Genomic DNA, 20458 nt, shown 5'->3' on the forward strand with positions numbered 1-20458 from the left:
TGCCTTCTGAAAGCGAATATTTTATTGTGGAATACAGTGTAGCACAGTGAACAAAAGACTAGCACAGTTCAATAGGTACCCCACACATCCTATTTGAGTAATATATAAAAAAACCCTTTGCTCAGAAAGGCCTACTGGAGCACATGTGCCCCTTCAGTTCTCCCAGTGTTATTAGTTCAGGGGGTTTGGAAAGCTCCCAACAACTCTCATGAAGGCAGCATGGTTCAATTAGAGATACAGTCCCTCTGGGGTGCCTTCTTGTTTCTTATAAAGTACATTTTCTTTAGATTTTTTGAAGTCTTCATTTGTTACTTTCATTCTACGTTCTCTTAAGGCCATGAGACCAGCTTCTGTACAAATTGCCTGCAAAAGAGCAACAGAATTTTTAAAAATAAAGACTTGGACCTTAGACATCTGTAACTCTGTGCTAGCAACATGGAAGGGGAAATATGTTCAAATAAGGAGTGTGGTGCAGCTAAACTGAAGTGTGAATTACTAAAACTCTATGGAAGAGAAATAGAGCAATTATTTTTTAGCTCTAAAGCTAAATTTTGGTTATTTGAGGGAATAGGCAGCAGTAAAAAAGACTACTTAGAGAAACCCTAACTAAAAGACAGTAACTTTCTTAGCAGAAGTCTGCTCATCACATCAAGACACAACTGTTGGACAGAAGGAACTGTTTCATGAGAAACAGCATGGCAGAGAGCCAGCATATTATTGCAGATTAAACAATGAACTTGGGAACATTGTACAATGGTCAACTATAATTGACTTAGCTCTTCTCAGCAATACAATGATCCAAGACAATTCCAAAAGACTCGTGATAGAAAATGCTATCCACATCCAGAGAAAGAAATATGGAGTCTGAAGCATATTGAAATAAAATTATTTTCACTTTTTTGTGGCACTTTCCTTTTGTTCTGATTCTTCTTTTACAACATGACTAATGTGAAAATACATTTCTATGATTGCACCCTCCTCCCCTCCCAAAAGAGTTGGGAGCTGGAAGTCTATGAGCAAGTTACCATCTTTTTCAGCTTGTTTCATCTGCAAAGTAGGAATAATACTTGCAACAATTTACCTCACAGGATTGTTGTGAAAGAATAGCTTTGTAAAATGAGGACAGTTGTATATCATTCCCCCAGCAATTAAAATTACTTCAATTAATGGTTAAGGATGACTTGGTTCTACAAAGATCTCCACACTCTGTGATTGAAGTCTAGCTACCTGAGCAGAGAGGTCTCAAGTCTATGAGCCATGCTGCAATGCCTGTAGGTTACAGTTTGATGAAACATTAGAAAGAAAGAATGAAAGCTCGATAAGAACTCCTACAACTATAACCAGGCTTTGGGACATTTTGATTTTTCATAAAACTCTCCTACTACAAGTATAAGTGATGTAAAACCAAGGGGCAGAACCTTTCCAAATCATGATTTAGTAGGACTGGTCAGAATATAATAAAACACTGAATTCTGAGATCAGAGCAGGATATCTACATTTCTGACAGTTCTGGCTATAATTAAGAGCAACGGCCACTCTCTTCCTTTGTGAAGGAAATAGACTGTTCACTTTTAAAGATGTATTAAGTCAAACTACTGCAAGCATGCTCGAGAAAGTTACCAGGAGCAGAACAAAATGACTCACTTTGGTGATCAGTTACTCTATAACTATGGGTATATTTTGTTATGTTTTCTTTTTAAATTTAACTGTGGCTGAGAATGATCATTATTTTTAATAAACTTAAAGATTTTCAGTTTAAAAGAACATTTATGATTTTAATGCGGTGGCAAATCAACAATAACTACAGCTAAATTAAAATAAAAATACTTTTAAGCTATTGCCTAATTAGCACCTAAGTTATACATATCCACTAGCCATTTTAAATTAACTATGGTTTTCCATTACCCAGTGTAAGCATATTTTTTACCTTAATATCTGCTCCAGACAAGTCATCTTTAGCCATGATCAAATCATCTAAAGTTACATCATCTGCCAAAGTCATTCTGCTTGTATGAATCTGAAAAATGCGCTTCTTGGTCTTTTCGTCTGGCAGAGGGAACTCAATCTTTCGGTCAATACGGCCTGTGTGTATAAAATGTTTTCAATGTCATTTACACACTTCTAGACTTTCAGTAAATCTAGCTTGGCCTGGAAGTACAAGGAATGAGGAAGTTATCAATAAAACCAATAACTATTAAGTAAAGGCAATTTCCTCTTGGTCCCTTCTGTCCACAAGGGATTTTTCTGGAAAGCATTAAGAAGCCATGGAGAGGTTTCTATTCGTCTTAACAGCAACTATCGAGACAATTGTTACTCAAAGATGTTACTGTCAAATTGTGATCCTAGTCCAATCTTTCTCTGACTCAATAAGAGCTAAGTTTCCAAAATATTTCTAGCAAACAAACACACAAATTCTGGTGCACTAAAGTTAACATTTTTTAAAAATGAACATTTTCTTGTCGATATGACCACAGCTTCTGACCCAGATCAAAAGAAATCCTCACCTGCATGGAAATAAATTAGGTTAATGATCTTTTAATGGCACCTGATTTCAGTGGGACCAGCTCAACTTAAAAAGTACTATACATAATATTCCTTTAGAGAAGGTACAAACTGCTGATGATCTAATCCATTTATACTAGGATAAAGATCAAGTTAATAGACTAAGATTTAAAGGACTAAAATTTTACAGGCAGAGTCTGGGAGCAGGATCTAGCTCAAAGGAAAGGCATTTGTTTTGTACAAAATCTTAGTTACAGAACTCATGTATCCTATTTTAAAGTTGCTTTAAAAAGATTTTCTCAATAGCTGCTTGCTAAAGCTTCCTGAAAAGCAAAATTTTGAAAAATGATATAACATTAAAAAAAAAAAAAAACAAACTTGAACCTGGTCTGATTAGTGCTGGATCCAAAGTCTCTATTCGGTTTGTGGCCATAATCACTTTTACATCTCCTCTAGAGTCAAACCCATCCAACTGGTTCAATAATTCCAACATTGTTCGCTGAATTTCTCTTTCTCCACCTGAATTTGAATCATACCTTGGAAAATTAGGAATAAGAAAAGAAGGGAAGGAATGAATATCCAATTAAAGACTAGGTTCTCTACTGTACTAACTGCAAACATTTAAGCTTGTAATAAAACAGTATCTTTCTCAAATATTAATTCTTAAACTCATAGGATGCATCTTAGTATCACATTGTAGAATTATCAATGAGCCAAAATACTATATACATTATGAAAGGAAAAGGGAAAGTATCATGTGAAAAGAAAAAAATCATCACAACTTATTTGAGAGGCTTACATTTTTTCCTAGATAACTATAACTGATATACCCGAGAAATTCATTTAAACACTCATTTTTACAAAACACTTTTAATTAGTCATCTTTAAAATACTCAAAATTCAATAAAAAGGATGGAATACCTTTTGGTCCCAATGGCATCAATTTCATCAATGAAAACAATCGATGGAGCATGTTCCTCAGCTACTCGGAACAATTCTCGAACAAGCTTGGGCCCATCTCCTAAGTACTTCTGTATAAGCTCAGAACCAACAACTCTGAGGAATGTAGCTGAGGTCTGGTTTGCTACAGCTTTGGCTAACAAGGTTTTACCTATTTAGATAAAAAAAAAAAACAAACACCCCCACACATACATATTTCAGTTACAATTGCTTATTAAACACTTTAAAACTAACAGCAAACTGACATCGGAGGTAAAACAATAATTTACTCTCTGGAAGTTATACAAAGAATATTAGTTTGCAGTTAGAAAACAGGTTTCAAGGTTCAAATCTTGGCTTTGTGTGACCATATATAAATAAATTCCTTCACTCTTTAAGTCTCAATTCCCTCATTTGCAAAATGAGAATTATACTTGCACTATGTACCAGACAGGACTACTAAGCAAAGTATTCTGTATACCATCAAATGCTCTAGAACCACAAGATCCTCTTAAGGTACAGCTCATGTGCCTGCTACAGAGGTATCTACTCAGGAAAAGAGGAAGAAGTTTGTGGCAGAGCATTTTATGCCTTTTTATTCTCATTGTACAAATGAGAAAACTGAGCGTTAGAATAACCTTCCCATGGACATACAATTCGTAAAGAATTTGGGGCTCCAACCCAGTTTTTTTGCCTCCTGAGTTTAGCGCTGATATTTCCAGTAATTTGTGGATGATGCCTTTCAACAATGTTTTGCTAAACTCTAATTGAATTGTATCACTGTGATTTCCACTATTAGAACAGTAGTGTAATCTCCTTGAATGCCAAGTGTTCATCTTTGAATTTACATGTTCCAAAAGTAATTAAGATAATGCTCAGAGCCTTCTATGAGGACTTCTAAAAGATCCTTTTAGATCCTCTGGCATATTGCTGGTGCTGCTAATTGGGATTTTGACCTGATGTTATAATAAAATAACTGACTGTTCAAACACTAACATGTAATATTCAATCAATAAATATTTCATGAATAACTTGTGACCTCTAGTCAATCACTTACTGCCATTTTATTATCTTCTTTCCTATCCCACAAGGATATTATGAAAACTAACTTCATAAAAGTTGGGGATGGGGTGGGGAGAATGTTTTTTTTAAGTGCTCAATATTACTCGATTTCATATAGTGAAAAAACCATCATGACATGAATCCAAGGTCAGTCAGGAAAGAAATCAAATTAAAGAAATGAGATGATTTCTAAGGTACCTTCCACCTGATATCTAAAATCATATTCTAACCCTTCTCAGAATTAAACATTTTTGAGATGGATTATTTCCACCTCGGTACCTTTGTGCCTACAATTCCTACAGCTGCCACAAAGGGAACAATTGCTTCTGTTAATCTAAGCCCAGCATGCAGGTTTCTTAGCACGTAAGCACAATGAGAAGTAGGAGCAATATACAATGAAATCTTTTCTGTTATGAGTTCAAATGTTGGAATTCTTGTTCTTCTCAGAACACAGCCGGTTTAGCTTAGGGCCCTCCGAGTATCTCCAAATCCAAAGGTTCTGTCCTTCAGCCTCTGCCTCTGCTTTCTTCAGCCTCCAACCAACACAGAGATGGAATGTCTCTCCTGTCTCCTTCTGGGGAGCCCAGCCACCAACTACAGTGGTGTGAGATGAAGATGAATCTGTCCACTGAACTCTCCACTTGTAGCTTTATCCTCTGAAAACTCTTCGTCTGCCACCAGCCAGCCAAGAGGAAAAATGTATTCTAATTGGCTGTCTCGCCTTATATGTGAATCTTCTGAGAGAATGGGATTATGGGTTTTCTCCCATAGTGCTCTCTGGCCCAAAGAGCTTTAAGGGAGGTGTGAACTCCCATGAAGTTAGAAAGTTTACTTTGTGAAGCTGGCATACTTGTGAACTCCAATGAGTAAAGGTGTGAACACAAGCCTTGTATTAATTAGTTCTACTTAGTACCTTGTTTCAGGTTCTGGCCAAAATCTTCTTGTAAGATTAGATCAACTCTAATTAGTTAGCAGTTAGTAAGGATTCCAACACTTCTCTATAAAAGTATAGCTCTTTATTAAAAATAAGAATGGCTAGCAAACTCTAATTTGTAGTTTAAAACTAAGTAAACCAAGATAGACTGTAGAGCAGTATTTGAAAGACACACAAATAACAAGATCTAGGTTAAATCAGAATTTTAACAAATTCTTTTGAAGTAGGAGGCAGTCTAGCAGTTTTCAGCAATTTAATTCTATGATTCTGTCAAGGACTTATGATTTTGTTTGTGAGGAAAACTATCAACTGACACTACTATTTACGAGATGGATTTCTAGAAGCTGTAGTGACTATAATCAATGCAGTCAGTTGGTGATGAATTTATCTTGGCTTTCCAGAAAGAAAAAAAAAAAGCAATAGATTCCTCTAGTTCTCAAACTGAGTTCAATACTCAAATTAGGGTCATTAAGTAGATCTACAAAGAGTTCCAAAGCATCTTTTAGAAAGGACTAAAGAAGGCTATTTCCTGAATCACATGCAGAAGAACCTGGGAAAAAGCCAGAAATACTCATGCAGATCCTCACTATGCTTGAACTGAGTGGTACTATTCAGTACCTTCGATATTTTCTTTCTAGGTGACTGTAGTAACATTCTTGATAGGAATGAAGTACATGTCTCCTTTTTCAATTAGGATCACAATACAAGTACTAGGTGAATGGCCAATGAAACTGGTAGAGACCCTGATATCTGGGATTTGCCAAATTTTCTATTAAGTTAATTATTAATCATTGCCTGACTCAACTTTAGCTCTTCTTTCTCCTTTCAAGAAATACATTTTTAATCTTACTATATTTCTAGGATTGAAGAGTTCTAAGCCTTCACAACCTAGTTACACTTCTTTGAAAAACCACATTTGGCTGGACAGTTAAATACCCTATACCCAACATTAATTTCAAAAGGCTGACAGCAGTGTTCTTCTATTGTGGCCCATTTCTAGCTAGTTAAGAGTCCACGTGCCAAAAGATAACTGCCTTACTTGTTCTCAGCAAAATGTTCAAACTGTCTTTTTCCTTACAAAAAATATTCTTTGATCTTTTCTCTTCTAGGCTGGAGACTAAAAAGATGAAAAGAAACAAATGCCAATCAAAGAATAAAGAATGTCAGAGATTAAAGTTCAAGTCCTCATTCTATAAATGCTGAAAAAAAAATGCAGGGAGACTTAATTTATCCAAGGTCATAGTTATTTAGAAGCAGTAATATTAATTAATAGCATTAGCATTTACACAGAATCTAAGGCTTGCAAATTTGCGCATTTGATCTTTTCATTTTTAAAATGAGAAAACCGAGGCTGGCAGAAGTTAGGTGACTTCACCAGAGTTACAAGCTAGACAGTGTCTGAGGAAGGACTGAAATTAAGGTCAACTTTGTAGCCACTCTACCACGTAGGTAGCTGTGAATGGCCAATTGTAGCTACCCAGAAAATATTTAGGAGAAGGTGGAAGTCTTGCAGAAGTGAATGAGAAAAACTTGGTGGCATTGGTGGACATGCTTTGGTGGCAAGGATTTTCTCAGACATCAGGCAGGAGACAAGTTCAATGGCTTGGAGAAGGAACAAAATTGCGTCTGCTCATAGGAATAAGGTGAGGTGGATAATGAGACAGAATCACAGAACTGTGAAGTTGAAAGGTAAAACTTAAGAAGTAATCTATAGCAGGACTAACTTTTTCTATTTGTGACCTCTTTTTTTGCCTGAGAAATTTTTATGTGATCCCAGGTACATAGCCACATAAAACAGGTATGCAAATAAAATATTTAATGATAATAAAACCTAATTTTGTGATCCTGACATTCAGTTTCACTTCCCTATATAGAGGATGAACCAAGGTTAAGAAAACAGTGCCTTCTATTGGCAAGTAGGAAATCTGCTCAGCTCAGCTTCTAATTATGAGAAATTTCTCGTATTTCAGGAAATCTGCCTTCTTATAAATTAAACCCACTAGTCCTAGTTCTGTCACTGGAGCTATATAGGAAAGGCTTCCTTCTTCCAAAAGAACCATTCCCAGTATCTAGAGAAAGCAATCATGCCTTCTTTTCCCCAAGACAGACATACTTAGTGCCCTGAAAATATCAAACACATAGAGTACCTGTGCCAGGCGGGCCGTAGAGAATGACTCCTTTAGGTGGTTTAATACCCATCTCCTCATAATACTCAGGATGAGTGAGGGGAAGCTCCACAGATTCCTAGAGAATACATTGTTCAGTCAAATAATGATTTTTTCTCCTTTTTTTCTTTTCTTTTCTTTTTTTTTTTTAACCAGGATATAAGCCAGGGGTTAAGCTTTGCTTAACTCCTTAAATTGAAATCCATCAATTAAACTCAGTTATATTTTGCTATTTTTCTGTATGTTTATGTATGTATCTGTATATATGTGTTTGTATAATCATTTCCTAATCTGAACTGAATTCCTTCTAGTTTATTGCTATTAATTACTGTTCTTGAGTAGCTTCTAATTAGATAATCTTTATTCTTCTATGCAAGGGCCAGGCTCAATCACTAATGCTCAGAAAGGGTCAAATTACAAATAAATAGCCATCTTCCATATCTGAAAAACAAATAGAAACCCAATTAATTAAGTTTCTGCTATTATTCTGTTCCATCTACTTATATTCTACTCATCTCAGGATGAAAGTGATTCTAAATTTCTGAATTCTTTACGTGGTGTAAGGTGTCCCAGAATTAGCTTAGCTGAGTACAATCTTTTTACCAAATATAGGCAATAGGTGATTTTTTTTTTTTAAACAATAGCACCTGATGAAATCATCTATTAAGTTGTAAAGTGGTTATGATCTGTACAGGCAAGGTCCTCCTCCTTCCTGGGCAATTGTTCCTTTTTAGTCTCTGATAATGAAGTAGTCCTTTCTCATTTACAAGTCAAAGCCTATACATGTGTCCTTAATTCCATCCTCCTAGTATTTTCCTGCAGACTGTAACCCCAATGTTTCTTCTCTCTTCTTCAATATCCCTTCATCTACTGGTTCTTTCCCTGATGCTTTCAACCATGCTTATTTCCCTCAACCTTAAAATATCCACCTTTCAATTTTGATCTGACCCCTTCTCTTTACTCACAAAGCTATTACTTTCATTCGGGCCCCAAACATCTCCCTGGACTTTTGTCTTGGCCTCCTAAACCCTCTACTGGATCAGGTCTTTTCCCATTTTATTCTCTCATCTTTGACACTGTTACCAAAATTATTCTCCTTAAGGGCAGACATAATCACATCACCCCCTCCTAAAATCAACTCCAGTGGTTTTCTGTTGTCCCTAGATTGAAATACAAACCCTTATTTAGTTTCAAAGTCCTTCACAACTTTACTAACCTATCTTTCCAGGCTCATGATACATATAATTTCTCTTCAACACATAGCTAAGGTCCATCTTCTATATAGAATCTTTCCTGACTCAAATGGTAGTGCCTCCCTGTTAAACTGACTATATTTAACTCCTTTGTGTTTATTCTGTAAATACTTCTACGAATGGTATACCGAAAGTCTTGGTGCTGTTTTCAAGTTTAATGTGTCTGTGTTGCCTTCCCTTTCTGAATGTAAGGAGTTTCTAAGGTGGGACTATTTCACGTATTGAATTTGTACCCCCAGTACCTGGATTAATGCCTGGCATATAATAGGTCTTTAACAAATGCTTTGCTGATTGATGAACACTGAAGTCATGAAGTTCTTTTATGCTTTTTTTTTTGGGGGGGGAGAAGGGATTTTTTGCTTAGGGACATTATTATTAATAATAACAATATAGTACTTACATAGCACTTTAACAGTTACACAAGCATTTAGATATGTGTGTGTGTGTGTGTGTGTGTGTGTATATGTGTGCATATGGGTCTGTATATAGGCAGATACACACTATAAAACACATATTTCTCACAGGTGCGTGCACGCACATACACACATATTCCATTTGATGCTTACCAAGTTGCTCTGAGATTAAATGAGACAAAGTGTGTAAAAAGCATTCTGCAACCTGTGGGGTACTAAATAAATATCAGCTTTCATGGTATCACAAAGGTTATAAGAAATTACAAGGGCCCACAGAGCTCTTTCTGAATGACTCACTTGTATGGAAACCTGGATGGATGGATGGATGTAGAGAGCTTTGATGCCCTCCAGTGATGATATAGGGGATCAGTATTCCAATTATAATGGCCAATTATAATCCCCCAATAGGGGAATCAGAATTCCAATTCAGCCCATTACCAATACTATGATATAGTTTTCCCAGACCATAAAATAGACAATATAATAATAGTAACAACTAAAAAAAACCTCCATCTGAAAATATTTTAAGTCTGAGCCACAGGATTATGCTTATAAAACCATATGAAGCTGTGATAACTGTAATGCTGTTGAATTTTTTTTTGAATACTTCTTTCCCTATGCCAGTATTAACTTAACTTGTTAAAATCAAAACAATAAATGAATCCCCAACTGGCAACTCCTAAAGCAGCCCACTAATTTAATCACTAAAGGAGGAAATCATGAATATCAGTGCATTAAACCCACTAACTAGTAGAAGAAGAAATTAGACTTCTGATAAATCCATTCCTGTTTCCCATTCTCACCTTAATTTCTTGAATTTGGTTGTCCAATCCACCAATATCAGCATATGTCTCCTGGGGGGCCTTCTCTACTTTCATTACCGTAACAAGAGGATCTGTGTCATCCATCAGAACTCCTATCACAGCATGAACCTAATAAATAATGGAAGTGTTATTACAGGGATTGGTTGTTTATAAAGTGTTATAACCATATCTTAGTGCCTTCCCTCTACATTTATCCTGTATATAGCTTGTTTGTATATGTTTATTTGTTGTTTTCCCCATTAGATTATGAATTCCTTGAGGGAAGATTGTCTTTTGCCTTTTTTTTTTAATATCCCTATCACTTGGTAGTACCTGATATATTGTAATTAATATTTAAATGCTTTTTGCCTTACTAGTGGTGATATTACTAGAAAGCAAAGTAACTAAGATGTCTATAGCCAAGGACCCAAAGATTCCATTACTGAATTTGTCCTGAAAGGAAGCATTTGATAGTATAATAAAGTCCCCAAATACAATAAAATATTTGTAGCAGAACTTTTTGTGATAACGAAGAATTGGACACAAAATGATGTGCAGGGACTGGAATGGTTAAATGGCTAAATAAATTGTGGTTCAAGAATGTAATGGAATATTACTGCATTGTTAAGAAACAATGAAAGCAGAGAAGCATGAAAAGATGTACACAAACTAATACAGCATTAAGTAAGCAGAGTCCAGAAAACATACAACTACAATAATATAAATGGAAAGAATAACCATATATAAAAAAATCAAGTCATTGTAGCAAAATTATTAAGATGAAATAGGACTCAAAAAAGAGATATAAAAACATATACCCAATCCATCCTTCATGGAAGTGGGTAATCCATGATACAAGGCACACATTTTTAGACTTTTTTTTTTTTTTTTAACATACTGACCGATTGTACTGATTTTTCTTTCTCATTTTCTTTTCTTTTGGTGTTTAAATACTATTTTTTTTTCCTAAAGAATGTCTCATGGAAGGAAGGGGAGATACTAGGGAAAACTATGAAGAAGTTTAAAAAATTAGACACTAATAAAAAACTTAAAAACAGCAGACATTAGCTGATCCAAAGTCCAAACTGGTTAGTACCAAGGAAAGATAAAAAAAGTGCCTTTCTCCAATTTACAAAGAATTTTCAACTTACCTTATGGTTGAGAAGCACAGAACATCCTGGCTCTAGCAGATCCTTGTCTACAAATGATAGAATGCTGACATAATGCTCTGATCCCACTGAGGTAGACACAATAGCATGATTATCATCAATGATCTCCTCCAAGGTCCCTACAGACATTGGGGTCCCTCTCAGATCATCCACCTTTGATCGTTCTTCCTATTGGAAGAATAGATCCAAAACAAAAAACATTAAATCCAAAGAATCAGCACTTGATATTGTGGAATTTAATCTATTTACACAAATGTGCTTATTTTAGAAATTCTTATTTTAAAATATACTTGGATTTTCACCACAGAGTAAGTAAAATCTAAAAATATTATTTTATAAATGAAAAATTAAAATATGAAACATTTTAACCATAAAAGACATAAAATTTATCAAATATATAGGTAAATTTACTTTTACAAATTTTATTTGTTAAGATATGGTCCTAAGAACTAAACGATTTCTGAAAATTCTATCCAGTTTCCATGTTTTCAAAAAAAAAAAAATTAAAAAAAGAGAAGTGAAGTAATTTACCTCTTGCTTTTCTTCCAGAGGTTTCATTTGTTCTTGATTTCTGATGAACTCTTCTTCCATGAGAAGATAATCTTTAATTCTCTCCAATTTCAATAATTTTAGCCTGCACTGTGTGTGAGGTGTTACTGTAATTAAAAACAGTTAAGGGTCATCATACTATGACTATAAAATGCTAAATAAGTAATACTTTATTAACAAATAATTCAGCACATTCAACTGAAAAGAATTATCTATCTAAAAATAATCTCCCCAAATCCCGAAATGTTGATCGGTTTAGTAAAATTAATTAGATAAATGGAGAGGAAGATAATTTCCATCAGACAGAAGCCAGGGAAATAGGGAGAATAATCCCAAGATTCAACATGTAGCATGTAAATTTATAAAAGACCTAATCTACTTTTCAGGTCCCTACTGAGACCAAAGAAAAGCATCTTTTCTCCTAAATATGTGGGGTCTGGTGAAGGCATTAGCCCTAGAGTCAAAGGGTCATATACTTAGAGCGGGAAGGGGCCGTTAAATAGGTCATCAAAGACAACTCTGTCATTTTACAGATGAGGACCCAGAGAAGGTCCCACAGCTTTTCACTTTTCAGAGTCACATGGTCATAATATGTCTCAGAGGGGATTTGAATTTAGATCTTGACATCAGATGCAATGTTCCATCCACTATATTACGTTGCTTCTCATAAGCTCTAGATTCCAATTCTAGTCAAAATAATCCAAAAACATTAAATACATAATATTCTCAAGGGATTATGCTTCTCTATTCCTTTCAAAGCACCATCATGCTTCCAGTTAACACAAGTTAACTTAAAAGTCATCCTCAATTTCCTTTTCTCCCAGCATTCTTTGTTTTGTGAGGATACTGGAGTTAAGTGATTTGCCCAGGGTCATACAACTACTAAATATTAAATATCTGAGGCTACATTTGAACTCAGATAAACCTGACTCTAGGGCTGGTGCTTTGTTGCATCCTCTAGTTATCCCTCCTTTATTATGAGACAACTTGGGCTAAGTATCCCATCCAATATTTAATCCTTTGCTAGCTCCCCCTGGATAACATTTCTCCTTCAGGAGATTATTAATGTACTAGTGCAACAGCTTCTTAAATGATTTCCCTTTACAATTGATTCTTTCCTATTGATTCTTCATGTAGCTACCATACTGTAGCTACAGTATGAATACTTTCCATTTATATTATTGTAGTAGAATATGATATTCTAAAGTTCAGGTATGATTATGTCACTTCCCTACTGGAAAAGCATTAATAACTATCATTTGTAGAATAAAATACAAACCCTTTTGTTTGGCATTAAAAGCACTCTATGATCTAGCTCTAATCTAAGATTATTCTCCTTTATGTACCTATTAACCAGCCAAACTAACCCTCTTGACAACATTTCTTCTCAGGAAGACATTTTTAACTGCATACTTAATTCTTTTTATATAGCCAAAACCAATTTTTAAAATACTGAGTCAATTCAAAAATTGAGCCCAAATTCCAGACCATAGCAAATTAGAAATAGCAACTCATCAAAAAAAAAAAAAAAAAATCTCAAGGAAAATAACAGAGTACTAAAACAATTTTTCTTCTTGAACATTCTTCTTCTGCTGCTCAATTTTAAGGCAATTAGTTTTAATTTGGCCATCTAATAGGTATTCATCTATACTATAAAGAAAAAAACAATTTTAGTTATGTAGATAAATGAAGAAATATCCTAAAGCATGTACTTCTCCAACTTAGGGGATTCACAAAGGCAGAAATAAAACTACTATCAATTCCAATCTTCAGGCAAGGTAATTAAGGGGGGATGTGGCTACATAATTATTCAAAAGCACCAAGAGTCTAATGCTAATAAAGGGTTCCATCGATGCCTAGAAATGGAAGCTTCTGTAATTCTGCATGAAACCAGGTTTACATATTTCTGCACGAGTGCTTTTATTCATGTACTTTATATTCCAAAAGATAAAGAGGTACTAGAAGTAATAGTTCCCTAGTACCATGCTAACCTTCCTTTAGAAAAAACATGTTAGGATTATTTTTTTCTTCAACCTACCAAAAGGCCTTTTGCCAAGAAAGCTTATGGAAAATACCCATTTCTTTATTCCTCTATTTAAGTTACTGTCAATTCCTGTTCATCTATCCAAGTGTCTACCTTTCTTAGACCTATATATTAATATGGTAAATTTTCCTTCATAAATTTGAGAGCTGACTTTGAAAATATTCTGTCAATCATGTAATTACCAAGTGGCAATTTGCTGGCAGCATCTGGTCCCTTTGTTTTCTTCTTCTTTTTCCCCACTCTAGTTGGAACAGGAGGCTCATACTTCTTTTTCTTGTCCTTTGATTTATAAATAATATATTAAAAAAAATTGGAATACACAGAAATAAAATGAAACAAGAATTTATTTTCACACTACAATGATCTTTACAAACTATATTTCTCTTCATCTTTTAAAGTAACAAAAAGTAGTTCCTCTGTGGCTAAGTTAGTACATCAGTTTAACTTTATTTTAAAATATGTATAAACATTCAGGGAGAGAGAAAAAAATCTAAATCAATCAGGTACAGAGAAGAAAAAATCCAGAGTTATACTCCATATAGATTTAGGTACTTGGAACAAGTTTTCATGATTCAGGAATACTGATATTTTAAAGTATTCATTTAGAAATGGGAACCAATAGTACCATAAGCAAGCCCATCTGACATATCAAAAGGATTCTTTTATCATTCTTTAAAATCATTGATTAACTCTCTAAATGTTTAAAGGAGAGGTTCTTAACGTTTTTGTCATCAACTTCTCAGGCAGTCTGGTGAAATCTATGGATTCCCTTCTCAAAATAATGTATTAAAATATGTAAAATTACATAAGAAACCAAATGAAACTGAATTATAGATTAAAACAGAAAAAAAAACACACACACAACTATGATCTCTTGTGATCTAGGGGCTAGAATTTCAAAGAACTGATGTGTAACTATTGTGAGATACTAGTGATTTCATTATTGACAAGCATCATGGGAACATCTAATATTATTGTGGTTTGGTACCTAGATTTATAACAGAAGTAAATATAATATTTCAGTTACACAGGTGTAAATGTTAGTCCAAATTCATGAGCCACTGGTTAAGAATCTTTAGTCTAAAAGATTAGAGAAATAGAAATTGACTTATTTAAATTTTATACTTATTTTAGCTTTTATATTAGCTATTTCTCTTTTCTATCTTCTTTTTCCTTCCTCATTCCTCTTGACTTAAAAACTTTCTTTATAAGAAAGAAAAACATTTAAGTGAAACTAAAAGACACAGAATTGGTCAATATCAATTTCTAAAATGTTTTTAAAAGTTAGGCTGATTAAAAAAAGTTTAGTCTATGGTTTTGGTGTAAGGGGTATTTTTAAATTTCAAAATGTACCCCCAAACCTCAATACAAGTCTATATGGGTATAGTATTTTGCTCTACAATTTATAGTTATCCCTTTCACATGGTGATTTTCTCCATTGCAGTTTCATTGTATCAAAGGTCAACATAAGAAATTAAACAGAAATTTGGAGGGAGTTTTGGGGAAGCCACAAATGACACAGAAAAAAGGCTTAGAAACTTGAAAATGTACAAAATATATGGACAGTATTGTATAACATCAAATGTGTTTTATCTTTTAATATCTTAATTCAAACTTCTTCTGTTACAAAGGGAAAATCAAAAAATTTTATATCAATTTTCCAGGTTGTAAAGGTATTGCTGTGTCCTTAAACTCCCCTCCCCCCCGCTACATCCACCCACCCCAATGTGATTAGGATAACTGTATTTATATTATGTCAGCTCTAGCATTTACCTTGTCATCCTTCTTGCCACCTCCTGGACCATGTCCACCACTTTGACTTTGACCCTGAAAAAAAAAAATCATAAAAATTAAAACAAATTGAGAAATATATCAAGATGCAGCAGATTAATGCAAAAATTTATGCTGGCCAACAGATGACAGAGTCCAAAAATATCTGTTTTCTAAAATAAATGACAATATCCTATAAGAGAAAATTAACAGATGGAGAACACTATGTTTCTATAAAATAGGTCCCATTTTAAAACAAGAATCTGGATTTATTCATTTACTAACCAACTAACTAATTTACTTAACTTAAAGGTAAGTTATTAACTTACCTTTCTTCCTTTTACAGCCCCTAAAAATTTTAAGAATTTAACTTGTAATTTAATCCCAGGTGTAACCACAGTTTGAGAAAACAATGCTTAACAAAAAGAAATACTGGTGAAACTATATTGTACAAATGTACTAGAGTGATGACTTTATTCAGCTCTGGTCAATAAGAGGCAACATATTAAAGCAAAATAAAAGTGTTCAATCTAAGGTCAGAGATCACGGATTAGAATCCTGGCTATTATTTACTGGTTATGAGATGGTAGGCACATCACTTAGTTTTTGGAGTTCTGTTTCCCCATCTGTAAAATGAAGGAACTAGAGAAGGCAATTTCAGAGGTCCTTTAACAATTCTAACATCTATGACCCTATAACTTATTAGCTATATGATTTTAGATAAATTAAAGTCATAACCACAGCAGCGAATAACACATGCCTCAGGGTTCTGTGACTTGATAAGAATGAAATGTTTGTGAGGGTTTACTATTATTTAAATCACTAGTGGGGGCTTCCCTGAAATTATCTGCACTTCTTACATAGTCTGAATGAGAGATACTTTAAGTGCCATCATAGTAGTCTTTCTGGATTGTTTTCTTTCTCTACATAAAAATCAGTTTTTCTAGAACTATTAATAAAAACACTAAGTCAGCGATGTATCTGAACAAGAACAACTTTTAAAATAGCCATAGTTGGTAATCCAGTTTGCACTTAATGCCTCTGGTAATGGGCAATTCACATATCATGATGTAGTCCTATGAGACTGTCATAAGATCATACATTTGGATCATTTAATCCAATCTCTTAGTTTTATAGATAAAAAAGCCAAGGGTCAGAGAGGTTGAGAGATTTGCCCAGATCAGACAGGTAGTAAACAGCAGTTTCAGGATTTAGCATTCTTCTTTCCACAGTTTTGAAGAGTGGCAGCATAGGCAGTAGAAGGGATGCTGGGTTTGGAGCCAGGGGATTCCTGAGCAATCTTGGATGTCATTTAACTTCTAAATCTCCATTTCCTAATCTGTAAAATGAAGGAGTTGAACTCAAGTGTTCCTTCCAGCTCTAAATCCACGATCCTATAATATTAAGAAATAACCCAGTAAAGACATGATAGTTGTGACCTGGCATTAGAAGGGCTTACACATGAAGGAGGATTTCTATCTGCTCTAAACCAGGAATAATGGGTACAAGCTATAAAATTGGACTTAATGTTAGGAAAAAGTTCCAACAATTAAAGTTGTCCCAAAGTGATAGAAGCTGCCCCTCCTTCCCCCATGGGAGATCTTCATGTAGTGTTGGATATGTCATAGTAGGGATTCCTATCAGGTCTCTGACTAGATAACTACTGAAGTCATTTCAGATACTAACATCCTGTGATTCTGCACTAAAATTATATTCTTATTCTTCTAGTAACAAAAATAATTAGAGGTCACTGGACGATCACCTGGTTAAGTAATAGCTATTTGACAACAGGGCAAATATATTTATTTTTACTCTAAAGACAGGCCACTATCAAAATCCATTCTAATCTACTCCTTTCCCCCAGAGGAGGGACATGATTGCTGTCTTTAAATATTCAATACTGTCATCATTAAAAATTTCTTTGGGGCTCCAAACATCAGTATCCAGACCCATAGAGTATTTATAACTACTATAGGACATACTCCAACAAGCTGCAGATAGAAGTGGGAAAAAGCATGTGCAGCAGGAGGCTAATTAAAGAAGCTTCTTTCTTGCCATAGGAACACAGCAATAGGCTTGAGCCCAAGAACAGTGCCAGAGGGAAGAGAGAACATATAAGGGTTAAAGGGAAACATAGGATCCCTGATTTCAAAGAACCTATAGGTCCTCTAGTTCAAAGCTTCTTAAGCTGAGGGTCCCGACTCTATATGGGGTCCAGTAACTTTAGGAGGGGAGTAGTGAAAAACTTCACACTAGTAAAAGGTATCAAAAATTCCTCTATGACTTATTCCTTTATGTAAAAGGAAATAAGCATATCAATCTCATTAGAAAACAAATTTGTTTTCATCTTTAATGAATTCTAAAATTACACGTATACCAAAGCAATTTTAAGTAATAAAATTTATGATTTAATATCAGCAAATGTATTATTTGCACATCTATTTCATATACCTATATACTCAGGGTTCCGTAAAAATTTCTCAAAAATAGGGACAGCAAGCGGAAAAAATTTAAGAAGCTCGGCTCAAATCCCACATTCTCATTTTTATAAATGAGGAAACCAAGGCCCAAAGCGACTTGTCCAATCACAGATATTGAGCCTCAAGTGCAAGACTTGAATCCAGATTTCTCCGACTCCAGAGCTGCTGGGAGTTTGGGTTTTTTACTGTACCATAATATCACTGGTTTTACGTTTCCATAGCTTTTTTAAGGGTGAAGAAACAAGATTACAAAGAGAAGACTTGCTTAAGAATCCAGAAGAATTAAAATGTTTACGTTAAGTGAGAATCACAGCAGTAAACACTTATAAGGCACAGTGTTAAGCATTGGGGAAACACACACAAATTTTTTAAAAAAATGAACAAATATGCTCAATTCCTGTCCTCAAGGAACTCACAGTTGAAGGAGGAGACAAGCTACAAAGGGCTATCTGCAAACGAGATCAGGAGAGGGTAACCGGAGGGAGCTCCGAGAGAAGCATTAAGGGAGATTGGGAAGAAGCTGGAAAAGGATTTAGACCAATGAGACTTCGAATTTTACGGACTGGAAAACAAAAGTCCCAAAAGGAGGAGGAAGGAGAGGAATCATACAGTACCAGGTCTGTCTCTCGTCCCAACCCCACAAAGCGCTCCAAGGATCTGGGGCCTCGGCGCTGGTGGGTCAGAGCGGCCTGGGAAGGTGGGGGTGGGGGGAAGCGCGACCATGACTCCACAAAATAGAAGGCCCTCCCCCCACGCTCCAGCCGCCTCTCTCCAGCCTGATCCTAAACCCTGGCCTCGGGGATCGGGGTCCTCAACCAGTTCCTAGTCGAGGCCGCCAGAGCCCCAAGAATCCGGTCAAAAGCGGCCAACCGAAGGAAGCCGAGTCACTCACCATCGCGCTCCCAGCTCCCCTACAGTCTTCTTCGACGCCGGAAGTGCGTCTCGCTACGGCGGCCGCGTCGGGACAGACTTCCCTGCAATGACAGCTACGGGGGCCGAAAAGGCCCCAACACAGCAGCCAATAGTGGTGCGGGAAACTAAGGAAGTTCGGCGAGGGCTTGAAGAAAGCGAGGACCCCTGGCTTGGGTCCTAGAGGTTGGGGGCTAGAGAATGGGGAAGAGATCCGGCTTAGCAACCTGCTGGGTCTGAAACTCTTCCAGCGCTGGGCATTGCCACCAGGACCGGATAGCACTTAGCCGGCTCATTTGCTTCCTCCTTTAAGTCTTTCCTTTCTTTTCTTCTTCTTTTCATCTCTTCTTTCTTTCTTTCTTCCCACTATTCTTCTTTCCATTCCCTCTACCTTCCTTTCTTTCTTTCTTCTCTCCCTCTCGCCTTCCTTCCTATATCTCTCCTCCCTCCTATCTTTCCTTCCTTCCTTCCTCTCTTCCTTCCCTTCTTCATTGCTTCCTGCTCTCACTCTTTCTCTTCTTTCTCTTTTCCCTCCCTCTCTTTTTCCTTCCATCCCTCTCTCTTTCCCTCTCTCCCTCTCTCCCTCCCTTCTTCCCTTCCTCCCTTCCTCCCTTCCTCCCTTCCTCCCTTCTTTCCTTCCTTCTTTCCTTCCTTCCTCCCTCCCTCCCTCCCTCCTTCCCTTATTCCCTTCTTCCCTTCCTCCCTCCCTCCCTTCCTCCCTTCCTCCCTTCCTCCCTTCCTTCTTCCTTCCTTCCTCCGTCCCTCTCTCCTCCCTCCCTTCCTTCCTTCTTCCTTCCTTCCTTCCTTCCTTCCTTCCTTCCTTCCTTCCTTCCTTCCTTCCTTCCTTCCTTCCTTCCTTCCTTCCTTCCTTCCTTCCCCTCCTTCTCTCCCTCCCCCTCTCCCTCACTCTCTTTTTCCTTCCTTCCCTCTTACACTTATTAGCTATATAACCCTGGGCAAGCCTATTTGCTCTAGTTTCCTCATCTGTAAAATGGGAAGACAATGGAGAAAGAAATGGCAAAACACTTCAGTATCTTTACCAAGAAAAACCCCATGAAAAAAAGTCCATGGTGTCATTTACAGTCAGACATGATTGAACAACAACAACAACAACAAAAAAAAAAAAACGTTTATTGAATTGAATTGATGTTCTCCCTTTTCAGCTTGTATGTATGTGTGGTCTTTTCCTATTAGATTATAAACTCCTTGAAGGCAGTAACCATTTTTTTTTATTATTATTATTTGTAATTTGCCTGGTGCCTGACCCATTGTAAACGCTTAATAAATGTTTATACAATTGAATTGAGTCTGCTGTATAATGTAGCATTCTAAAAATGAATGTGATCTTGAACGCCTTTAGAAAGTGCAGAACTTCCAGGTATTAGTGATAGTATGTATCCTTACCTTCCTCAGCCCTCATCTGGAACATTTTATTCAATTCTAAGCATCATGGCTTAGCACATTGT

General features: G+C 35.9%; 1 protein-coding gene across 1 annotated transcript; it reads right to left on the bottom strand.

Annotated features, from left to right (window-relative positions):
• Positions 1–19064, bottom strand: PSMC1 (proteasome 26S subunit, ATPase 1). Its single transcript, XM_051977412.1, has 11 exons — positions 18976–19064; positions 15607–15660; positions 14016–14112; positions 11772–11896; positions 11223–11408; positions 10072–10200; positions 7585–7681; positions 3424–3613; positions 2887–3038; positions 1928–2082; positions 1–363 (listed from the first exon to the last, which is right to left on the bottom strand). Exons 1-11 carry the CDS (start codon positions 18976–18978, stop codon positions 229–231), a joined length of 1323 nt encoding a protein of 440 aa, XP_051833372.1. The 5' UTR covers positions 18979–19064; the 3' UTR covers positions 1–228.
• Between the last annotated feature and the right edge of the window lie 1394 nt (positions 19065–20458).

This window comes from Antechinus flavipes, chromosome 2 (genome assembly GCF_016432865.1).
Source record: "Antechinus flavipes isolate AdamAnt ecotype Samford, QLD, Australia chromosome 2, AdamAnt_v2, whole genome shotgun sequence".
Lineage (NCBI taxonomy): Eukaryota > Metazoa > Chordata > Mammalia > Dasyuromorphia > Dasyuridae > Antechinus > Antechinus flavipes.

What these genes read in the sequence shown, in the direction of transcription:
- PSMC1 (XM_051977412.1), bottom strand. An exon ending in ACCAAATTCAAGAAATTAAG is followed by an intron (nt 7,682 to 10,071) that starts GTGAGAATGGGA and finishes TGTATTCTCTAG; the next exon opens with GAATCTGTGGAGCTTCCCCT. An exon ending in GATGCCATTGGGACCAAAAG is followed by an intron (nt 3,039 to 3,423) that starts GTATTCCATCCT and finishes TAATTTTCCAAG; the next exon opens with GTATGATTCAAATTCAGGTG.